General features: G+C 39.1%; 1 protein-coding gene across 2 annotated transcripts in view; it reads left to right on the plus strand.

Annotated features, from left to right (window-relative positions):
• Positions 1-4,138, plus strand: part of DYNC2H1 (dynein cytoplasmic 2 heavy chain 1) — a 399,828-nt gene extending 395,690 nt beyond the window's left edge. For both annotated transcript variants that reach the window (XM_044929811.2, XM_044929810.2), the window contains one exon: positions 3,886-4,138. In XM_044929811.2, coding sequence (XP_044785746.2) covers positions 3,886-4,044 — 159 coding nt within the window. In that variant the 3' untranslated portion in view covers positions 4,045-4,138. The remainder of the gene's footprint in view (positions 1-3,885) is intronic.
• Positions 4,139-12,054: the final 7,916 nt, after the last annotated feature.

The following is a 12,054-nucleotide window of genomic DNA, read 5'->3' on the forward strand; positions in this document are numbered from 1 at the left end:
AGATTTGAAGGTATGTGGATAAATAATACTTTCCTCTCCTAAATACATCATTGGATTCAGGTGTTGTTTATGTCCCTTTGATGATGGGGAAACTGATAGTCAGAATAATCTGCACTGTAGGGTCAGGAGCGCCTAGACAAGCTAATATTCAAATGCCAATTGTTCTTTTTTTTTCAACTGTACTACCTATGACAACTTTGCCACTTGCTTAACCAAGTTAGCATGAAAAATTTGCCATAAGTTTCTAATTTATCATTTGTAAAATTTTAGAATGAGTCCAACTTTGTCTTATGTTTCATTCTAACTCTAAACATAATCCATACTTTAAATAATATTATATATTCAATAAATAACATTAATCCTAGATTTGAACTGGAATTATGAACTTCTGATGATTTTCTTTAAAAAATACATATTTCTGAGCTTCAGTCACTAAAAAATCCTAGAAGGAAAATGATAGATCATTTCTAGCACCCAGACTGTGGTCCCTAGTACCATCCCAGGTGGCTAAGTAGTAAAGAATCACCTACTAATGCAGGAGATGCAGGTATGATCCCTGGATTTGGAGGGTCCCCTGGAGGAGGAAATGGCAACCCACTCCAGTATTCCTGCCTGGAAAAAATCTTATGCACAGAGGAGCCTGGCGGGCTATAGTCTGTGGTGTCACAAAGAGTTGGACAGGACTCAGCAAATGAGCATGCATGCAGGCACCATTTTTTCATTAAAGAATCTGAGGATCCTCAGAGTAATGACTGTCCTTTATTTCTGAGACAGCAGATAAGCAAGATGAACTTACAGCATCTTGAGACACTAGAAGGAAAAAAAAGCTTTTGAAGATGACTAGGGACATAAGATGGAGAAGGCAATGGCAACCCACTCCAGTACTCTTGACTGGAAAATCCCATGGATGGAGGGGCCTGGTGGGCTGCAGTCCATGGGGTCGCTAGGAGTCGGACACAACTGAGCGACTTCACTTTCACTTTTCACTTTCATGCATTGGAGAAGGAAATGGCAACCCACTCCAGTGTTCCTGCCTGGAGAATCCCAGGGATGGGGGAGCCTGGTGGGCTGCCGTCTATGGGGTCGCACAGAGTCAGACACGACTGAAGCGACTTAGCAGCAGCAGCAGCAGGGACATAAGAGAATCAGTTAGGTCATGCAGTCGTGCCCGACTCTTTGCAACCCCATGGACAGCACACCAGGCTTCCCTGTCCATCACCATCTCCTGGAACTTGCTCAAACTCATGTCCATCGAGTTGGTGAGGCCATCCAACCATCTCATCCTCTGTCATCCCCTTCTCCTCCTGCCTTCAGTCTTTGCCAGCATCAGGGTCTTTTCCAGTGAGTCAGTTCTTCACATCAGATGGCCAACGTATTGTAACTTCAGCTTCATCAATCAGTCCTTCCAATAAATATTCAGGACTTATTTCCTTTAGAATTGACTGGTTTATCTACTTGCAGTCCAAGGGACTCTCAAGAGTCTCATCCAACACCACAGTTCAAATGCAGCAATTCTTTGACTAGACAGACCTTTGTTGGCAAAGTAATGTCTCTCTTTTTTATCATGCTGTCTAGGTTGGTCATAGCTTTTCTTCCAAGGAGCTAGTGTCTTTTAATTTCATGGCTGCAGTCACCATCTGCAGTGATCTTGCAGCCCAAGAAAATAAAGTCTCTGACTGTTTCCATCGTTTCCCCATCTATTTGCCATGAAGTGATGGGACTGGATGATATGATCTTCTTTTTTTTTTTGAATGTTTAGTTTTAAGCCAGCATTTTCACTGTCTTTCACTTTCATCAAGAGGCTCTTTAGTTCTTCTTTGCTTTCTGCCATAAGGGTGGTGTCATCTTCATATCTGAGGTTATCAATATTTCTCCTGGCAATCTTGATTCCAGCTTGTGCTTCATCCAGCCCGGCATTTTGCATGATGTACTCTGCATATAAGTTAAATAAGCAGGGTGACAATATACAGCCTTGACATACTACTCCTTTTCCTATTTGGAACTAGTCTGTTGTTCCATGTCCAGTTCTAACTGTTGCTTCCTGACCTGCATACAGATTTCTCAGGAGGCATGTAAGGTGGTCTGGTATTCCCATCTCTTTCAGAATTTTCCACAGTTTATTGTGGTCCACATAGTCAAAGGCTTTGGTGTAGTCATTAAAGCAGAAGTAGATGTTTTTCTGGAACTCTCTTACTTTTTCTGTGATCCAGTGGATGTTTGCAGTTTGATCTCTGCTTCCTCTGCCTTTTCTAAATCCACCTTGACCATCTGGACATTCTTGGTTTACATACTGTTGAAGCCTCACCTGGAGAATTTTGAGCATTACTTTGCTAGTGTGTGAGATGAGTCAGTTGTGCAGGAGTTTGAACATCCTTTGGCATTACCTTTCTTTGGGATTGGAATGAAAACTGATGTTCCCCGTCCTTTGGCCAGCACTGTGTTTTCCAAATTTCCTGGCATGTTGAATGCAGCGCTTTCACAGCATCATCTTTAGAATTTGAAATAGCTCAAGTGGAATTCCATCACCTCCACCAGCTTTGTTTGTAGTGATGCTTCCCATGGCCCTAGGGATGCTTCCTAAGATTAGATACATGTAGAAACAAAACCCTCAGGGGCCAAATTAATGAGTTCCCACTGCACAAAAATTGACAATTTGAACACCAATAAAATCATGGTTACATTACATTGAAACACATTGAATATGTTTAAATCTACGAGTTCATAATGATACTTCAAAAATAGGTAGTCACTGATCACCTTTTCAATATAACAGGAAAAAAATTCATTGTTCTAAAAACACATAAATAAAGGGAAATTAGATAGCATTTATCTAGCCTTTCCTCCCTCCGTGGTAATCATATGATTGATAAGTGGAATTTCCTCTTTAGAGAGATGTTTCTGTTTGGAAATGAAGAAGAAATAATGTAATTAGATCATCATTTTGTAATCTTAAATATAAACAAGATTTATATCATCATCAATGGCACCTAATATCTATGGGAATTTGCTTTATGTTTCAGGGAACTCAAACAGGGGCTCTGTATCAACCTAGAGGGGTTGGATGGGGAGGGAGATGTAAGAAAGGTTGAAGAGAGGGGGGACATATGTATACCTATGGCTAATTCATGTTGAGGTTTGATAGAAAACAACAAAATTCTGTAAAGCAGTTAACCTTCAAGAAAAAATGAGAGAGACAGCCACACTTTATTTGTTCTTGAATGAAGTATACACTATTACCTATGCAATGTTTTTACCAAAAATTTAATCTGAATCTGAACTCACCTCCAGATCCCCTTTACAAGAATAAAGAGAACAAAAGAACAAGATACCTCGGGGATGTAGCCAACAAAAGTTAGAATATGGGAAACTCTTTGGTATAGTACTTTAGCAAACAAATTGCAAAGAATAAAAGAGGGAAAACTTGTAAATTCAGGAGATGTAAGAGACATAGCAAACCACAAAATGAAGGCTCTGTTTGAACCACTGTTCTTAGAAAAAAATCTTTTTAAAAGTATGGGTTAATGAGCTAATGGATATAAGGTGATATTAAGGAATTATTGTTAATATTTTTATGTGATAATATTGTGATTATATTTTATTTATAGACATTTTAATATTTAAGGTGAAATTTTTTGTGTAGGATTTGGTTCAAAATACTGTAATATTTGTTGCTGGGGGAAGGTTGTAAATGAAATACAATGAGTTGATAACTGTTGCAGCTGAATGATGGGGTTTATTATGCTAATCTTTAAACATTTTATAATAAAATGTTAAATAAATCATATTATTTGGGAGGGTTTTATGTTTATATCTTTGGTTATCTACTAATCTGCTTCAACACAGTATATTGCTGTATTTTAAAACAAAATTAATTCTTTTAAACAGGCTGCATACGGTCCGTATTCCCCTGATGAGTGCATATCTTTGCCTGTTTACACAAGTGCTGAGAGGGATCGTGTGGTGATCAATGTCAACATCCCATGTGGAGGCAACCAAGACCAGTGGATTCAGTGTGGAGCAGCTCTGTTTCTCAAAAATCAGTAGAACCTAATGTCAATAAAAGCTGCCTTAGCAAGAAGAAACATTTATTAATTAAGCTTTGAATAAAATATGTAATGAGTCATGGCTCACAATATTAGCATATAGTTGTCCTGTGTTGTTTATCTCGAGTTTTTACTTTAATGGATAATGATAGCACCTTGTACCTTTTAAAGTAATAACTTAAGTCAATGTTAGAATAGAGTATTCCTTATATAATACAATAAGTCCCCTACATACAATCAGGTTCCATTCTGAGAGTGCATTTGTAAGTCCAGTTGGTTCATAAGTCCAACAAAGTTTGCCCAGGCTACCACTCCAGTATTCTTGGGCTTCCTGGGTGGCTCAGACGGTAAAAGAATCCGCCTGCAACATGGCAGACGTGGGTTTGATTCCTGGGTTGGGAAGATCCCCTGGAGGAGAGCATGACAATCCTCGCCAGTATTCTTGCCTGGAGAATCCCATGGACAGAGCCTGGCGGCCATGGGGTCAAAAAGAGTCAGACACGACTGAGCGACTCAGCGCACAGCACAGGTCCCCAACTAACACAGTCTGCTATATAGTACTGTACTGTGATAGGCTTATAATACTTTCACACAAATAATACATAAAAACAAAACAGAGAGAAGACATTTTTAATATACTGTAGTACCTTGAGAAGCACAGTAGTCCATCATGATGGCTGGCATACAGGGCTGGCATCAAGTGAACCAGCAAGCTGTATTACAGGTGAGGAAGAGGAGGTGGGAGACAGTAGAGCTGAAGGACCATCAGCAAGAGGAGACGGAGGGCAAACTGCAGCCTCACTCACGCCTGATGTTGGTGCAACGCATGTTTGCTTTTTTAAAAGTTTGCAACTTGAAGGTTCACATGTAGAAGACGTAGAAGACTTACTGTATTAAGCATTTCTGTGAGGCACTTCACTTTCAGTGGCTCAAAAATTTAATGTTTTAAGTTAATAAGAGTCTTAAAATATTTATTTAAGGAGTCTAATATTTTGGCTATCATTTTTGTATCATGATTATTTAATGACATAAGATATTAATGTTTCAGTCTTTCATGGTTTTACATATATATATGTAAAATGTCTTTTTAAACATTGAAGGATGCATTATATTTTAGTTAAATAACCCAGCATCTCAAAGTAATGCAAAAGAAATGAGGAATAATTGCACAGAATCCAGGATAAGAATTTTACAAATAGAATAATTAAATGATGAAAAGTTGTAATTTCTCCTGTATGTGGCTTTCCCTTGTGTTTCTGTGGAACAGTAAAATTCTACAATGGCTGAAAGTTTTAAATAAACAGAAAGGGAAAAGCAGGAAGGAGTATACAGGGAAGGTTTTGTGGGCTGTGTCTGGAAATGTCACGCACAGCTTATGTTTACATTCCATTAGAACTGAATTGCATGGCTGCACCTGCTTTCTAGGGAGTGGGAAATGCGGTCTAGCTGGGAGCTCAGAGAAGGGAAGCAGGGAGGGGCTCACTAGCTGTCCTTGCCCCCTCCCATCCAGCAGAGAAAGCTCACTCCTAAAATGCCTTCAGACAAGGCATAAAATGACTGAAAAAATATTAAAGAAGCAGGAGGTCTTTAATTGATCTTCTCATTCCAAACCTTGTGCTTGTGAATTACAACACTTTGAGAAATAAAATAACATGATCCAGACACTGGCCAGATCCCAGGAATACAAAGATGAATTCACTGTCCGTGCTTTTGAGAGATTTAAGACCTAATAAGATAGTGAGAGGTAAAAACGATGTCTCTCTAAATTCTTTTAATGATAGTCATATTACTGCTGCTAAATCGCTTCAGTCGTGTCCGACTCTGTACGACCCTATGGACAGCAGCCCACCAGGCTCCTCTGTCCATGGGATTCTCCAGGCAAGAATAAACGGGACTCGGTTGCCATTTCCTTCTCCAGTCATATTTTGTATTTAATATATAATACATAAAAAGAAAATATAGAAAAAAATTATAGTACAATGAAATCTATTATGTGACATACCAGCAAAGGGCTATAGGATTTCAGAGGATGGAGTGACTAATTCTACTTCTATGTATGTTGTTTAATCAAAGCTTATCAAGACTGGGCTAATTAGCTCCTTTCTGGAAAACTAACTTTGAAAATTTAAGTTACAAAGGATAGAAAATACATTTATTGGTCTTCCAAAATGAACCAATATTAGCATGCTGTGTAAGAAATTTTTAAAATTTTAAACAATTTCTATACCAGTGAAACCCTTCATGTTCCTTTTACGGTCACATTTTCATCTTTCCCAGTTCAGAGACATGGATTCGTTGTGTACTCAAGCCATTAGTATTATGACAAAATGTATGGCCAAAAACAATACAGGAGAAGTTGTTTTTTTTTTTAATGAATGGGAACTCTGAAACTTCAGAAAACCACAGTGAAATTCTCATCAGTAGAAGCAACAAACAATAGTTGTAGATTCCCAGGCCCAGAGATGGTGGAATGGCCCAATCAGGACAATGATTGTAAAAATAAAAACTTCAGTAAATCAGAAATAGAAAGGAACTTCTTTTCGTGGATAGTGAATATCTATGGGGAAAAAAGAAAAAACCAGCAAAGGTCATTCTTAATGGGGAAATAGAAACATTCTCTTTAAGATGAAGAAGATACAGCTAATCATGTCAGTTCAAAATTCTTCAGAGATTCTGACCAGCACAGAATGACAAGAAAAATAAAAGTGGGATTGAAAAGTCAAAGCAAATAAGAAAAAATAAAAACCAAGTTTAGAAACAAGACAATAGCAGAAATGAAAATAAAGACAGAATTAAAAGGGCAAAAGCAAGTAAGAGAAAAATATGCTCAGGAAGAAGACAGCACCCCCTCCCTCCCATCAGTCCTTTGTTCATCTTTTAATTTTTGTAATTTTTAGCACCTGGACATACAAAAATAAAAGTTTAAGTGCAGAAACTGTGAGTTTAACAGTGTTAAGCGTTTCTCCAGAAATCAGTGAACGTTGTATTTTTTTGTTCTGAGGCTTTGTGCTGTAAGTCCTGAAAGAGAGATGGGGAGACTGATGTAAGAAAACAGAAATGACAATCACTCCACGTGGTTGAGACACCTGGAGAGTTTCTCACATTTGACTTCCATTCACTCATTTCCATTTGCCAAAATAAAATGTGTATAAATTATTACTTGTCACCCATCTCCTCAGGAAAGTGTGAGTACAAAGGGATCTGACGAGTAAACTCCCAAACATGCCCAGGACAAGACTGCAGAGGCCCCAAGGACACACCGGAAACAGAATGAAGTACGTTCGACTCAAGATCTGCCACCTAAGCATCTCGAGAGTAGGAAGTGTACTTTTCATACATTGCTGGTGTGTGTTTACATTGGAGCTCAATACACATTTATTAGATCAGTGACTAAACCCACTTCCAGACAACTTAATCATCAGGTATGTCTCAAGTTTAGATTGTTCCCAAAATCAAACTCCTGCTCAAACAATGTGTATTTCCCATCATTAAGGATAGTTAAGACTATCCAAAAGTCCTTAAGGGAATTTGAGAGAGAAGTTCTAAAAATATTTGAGCAAGGGTAGCCTCAATTTCCCTATATACTATGAAGAAGATAACTTATTTGGATATGTAGTTTTAAAATCAAAATTCTTCAGAAATAATAAGACTTGTTGGATAGAGACTGGTTGGAATTTTGTTTATGCTGTTTTATTTTTGCCTCATAGTCCTACCTTCCTAAATGCTTTTCGTTTATTGGGAACTTGAGATTTTCTAACATTGCAGCTAGGAGGAAAATTAATATCATGAATGAGGTGGATTCTGTGATTGGCATCAGAGAATCTGTGCTATAAGGAGTAGAGGTATACCTGTCAGGGTCCAAAACCTCAAACCAGTTCACCTCTTAGTTTATCTGAAGCTCTTCCAAATGTTAATACTGCAAACCTCTCACACAAGACATATTCAAATAGTTAAGTCATTGGTAGAAGGACAAGAAACATAAGCCTAAGCTAAGGGGGGAAAAAAAAAAAGCCTGTTGAGATAGAGTAAACGTCTCTACTTACGTTGGTAATTTCCATACATGTAGACATGATGATCAGCATTTTTTTTAACTGAAAGGGGAAAAACAAGTATTAGCCAAAGTACTGTGTTGGTCTTATTACTTCTGATTATTCTATGCCTAATTTGTCCTCCTCTCTCTTTTCCTAGAGGAAAACGGTTCCTGAAAACCATTTCAAAAGAGTTTGCTGCTAAGTCACTTCAGTCTTGTCCGACTCTGTGTGACCCCACAGACGGCAGCCTACCAGGCTCCCCCGTCCCTGGGATTCTCCAGGCAAGAACACATCAGTAGAAATTAAGAGAAAAGCAGAGACAGGAGGGTGGATGGATAGATAATCTTTGATTTCTCCTTGTTTTCAAAGGGGACTAGTTATTGATTAGCAAAGTAAAGGTAGAGAATAAAACACGAAGTTTGCATTTTATAGAAAGCTCACGGGGCAATGAAGATACCGACTTCAACCACACAGAAAGAATAATGGAACCACATCATAGCGTAAGTATAGAATCTGAATGTTTATTAAAGTCAGTGACACCCATATGATTTGGTAGTTGCTTTATTTGCATTTGAAATACCGACCAGTTATTAAAATAGGAATTTGGCTGAACAGAGCTGGTTCTGCTGTAGTTGTTATATCCTTAACAATGCTGCATTTGCTAACTGGTTTATAATATTAATCACAACTCTTCCCATGTTAGACAGAGACTGCTACTTATTCTCCTGAGGAGAAGGGGATGACAGAGGATGAGATGGCTGGATGGCATCACTGACTCAATGGACATGAGTTTGGGTGGACTCTGTGAGTTGGTGATGGACAGGGAGGCCTGGCGTGCTGCAGTTCATGGGGTTGCAAAGAATCAGACATGACTGAGCGACTGAACTTAACTGATTGCCATAATACAATGTTTATCCCAAGGTACTCAGATTAAAATCAATTCCGAATTTCTCTTGGATTCAAGTGTGACCATATGACTCACTTCTGACCAAAAGATTGTGAGCACAGATATCACATTGCAACTTCTAAGAGCCTTTTTCATAGGACACGATCAATATGTCATTCTCTCGCTTCATTTCTTCCTCTGTTCTGCCGGGCACAGGGCCACTGTCATCTTGAGACGTGTTTATGGCCACAACAGGCGGAGCAGCAACACGAAAGGACCCTGGTTCTCTTACTGGAGAGTAGATGCTGTCCCTGAACCATTTCACTCTGCACTTCATTTACTTCTTTTATCAAGAGAGACTACAAACTCTCAATGGAGTGTATAAAAGCCACTTTACCAGTGGCATGGACAAATAGAACAGGACTCAGATAGTCCCTCCAAAAACAAGGACTTGACTCTAACTCTCAAACTGAACTGAGAACCCTGAATTGGAAGCACTTAATGACCTGAGCTCTCTGACTGAGGCAGGACCCAGCTGGGTGGGCAATGGCTGTAAACAAACCTGTTTTTCCAGTGACACCAGGGGTACCTTTGGGACTGCACTCCTCATGTGAAAGTCAGACATTAACCTGCCTCCCTCCAAAGGCACTTGCGCTGCTGGCCACCTTCTGGGTGGCCCCAGGAGAACCGCTGCTGCTAAGTCACTTCAGTTGTGTCCGACTTTGTGCGACCCCATAGATGGCAGCCCACCAGGCTCCCCCGTCCCTGAGATTCTCCAGGCAAGAACACTGGAGTGGGTTGCCATTTCCTTCTCCAATGCATGAAAGTGAAAAGTGAAAGTGAAGTCACTCAGTTGTGTCTGACTTGTAGTGGCCCCATGGACTGCAGCCCACCAGGCTCCTCTGTCCACAGGATTTTCCAGGCGAGAGTACTGGAGTGGGGCTCCATTGCCTAGGAGAACTGCAAGTATATAGAAAAGCACTACCTGTAGGTCATTTATCCCTCAGACAGTGGGTCTTTATCTGATCCACAAGGTCTTTGTGGATCTTTCCAAAATGAGACTGCCTAGGGTTACTTAGTGGAGAATAACTGCTTCATTATTTATGTGCTCCTTGTGGACAGTTTTCCCTATATGGGGAGTCATCTAACTAAATTATGGTTGCTGCTGCTGCTGCTAAGTCGCTTCAGTCGTGCCCGACTCTGTGTGACCCCATAGACGGCAGCCCACCAGGCTCCCCAGTCCCTGGGATTCTCCAGGCAAGAACACTGGAGTGGGTTGCCATTTCCTTCTCCAATGCATGAAAGTGAAGTCGCTCAGTCATGTCCAACTCCTAGCGACACCATGGACTGCAGCCTACCAGGCTCCTCTGTCCATGGGATTTTCCAGGCAAGAGTACTGGAGTGGGGTGCCACTGCCTTCTCCAAATGGTGGTAGGAAATATGTTCTATCTTCAGCTGAAGTGATCAATGACATCCTTCTTGGCCCCGGAAGGCATTCAGGCCAGCCTCAACTTACCATCCGTGGTGACTGTGATAAGCATCCCTGGACTAAATCGTGTTTGGTCTTCGTATGATAATTTAAAAAAGAAATGTTTATGACATAATGATAGTGGGAAAAGATATACCATGTTATATGGTATAACAATGAGTTAAACATGTATATATGGCATATCTCTGATTGAGAGGGAGGTATTTAAAATATTTAATTATATTTATCTCTGGGTAGAATGATAGGTAATTTTTGCTTTACACAAGGTATATTTTTACATTTTTCAAATGCTCTGAGACTCTATTGCTTTCATAACTAAAACACTAGGTTTTTAAAATGAAAGGAAATAAATACAAATATAAATGAAACAATGTGTGAACATTAGCTTTTCACATACTGAGATAATTCCTTTCAGAGTCTCTTTATTTGCAAGCTTTCTAGTCTATTTGTAGTACTGTTGCTGTAGAAATTATTTTATTTAACTTTTTATAGCCTCAAGTATAGGTTCATTGGGATTTGTATATACCTGGCATGTGATTATTTTAAATCAAAAACAGGGCATTTCTACCTTGCATATAGCTGCAATCAGATATGTATGTAACTTTAAAGTTTAATATCTATAGTGGTAAGAGAAGTGGTGAGTCAAGGGAGAGTTTACTGAAGTCAATATAAAGGCTTATATATAACTACAGAGTGGCAAGAGTCCTGGACGTGGGGTTAGGACCCCAGGCTGCCAGTCTTAAGGTTACCCCAAATTTGCCAAGATATTGGATCCTTCTGAGCTTAGGTTTCTTCATTTATGAGATGTGCATCACTGTTCCCATTCCAAAGTGTAATTTGGAGAGCAAATGAAATGTCACATCATAATATTATATAAACTAGTATAAATTTAACTTTGAGTTACTGTTTTAACATCTTGAAACTGGATGTGAATTTAAATGCTAAAATAAATTATAAATCACAATCTATGCAACCATTAATTCGCTACTTAGAAATAACAAGCTGAGAATGATTTAATTGTAGTATTCTCAAGTTTTCCACTATCTGGCTTATTTGTGACTATTTTTCCAGTGTTAAAAATCCATTTTGTGTTCACGAGATGAACCACAGTTTAATCAGATACTGTCATCTGTAGCATTTTGTTCAAAACCAAGTCTGTATATGACCGATGTATCAATATAACAACAATAACTAAGACTTAGCACTGACTGCAAGCTAAGCACTGCTCCAAATGATTGATAGATGAAAGAGAAGTAGACAGGTAATTACATTCATTTATGATGAACATTTTCCTAATGAGAAAAACAAGGCCAGGTTGGGTGACTTGCTCAGCTAACAAACTGGTAAAATGCAAGGGAGAAAACTCACTCAGCCCTCCCTCCCCTCAAGGAAAGAACAAAGTCAGCAAAGTTGAATTCTTTGGCGAGTTTGCGAAAAGGAATGAGCAGGGCCATTTCAGCACCACAGGTTGGTCAGTTCTTCAACCTGACAAATATTTGCTACAGCAGAGTTTCAGGCAAGATGATAAGAAGAATTGACAGTACCAGTCAAAATACTTGTTACATTATGTATTTTCATTGAAAAGTCACCTCCATAAAACTTAGG

Source organism: Bubalus bubalis, chromosome 16 (assembly GCF_019923935.1).
Source record: "Bubalus bubalis isolate 160015118507 breed Murrah chromosome 16, NDDB_SH_1, whole genome shotgun sequence".
In the NCBI taxonomy this organism is placed as follows: Eukaryota; Metazoa; Chordata; class Mammalia; order Artiodactyla; family Bovidae; genus Bubalus; species Bubalus bubalis.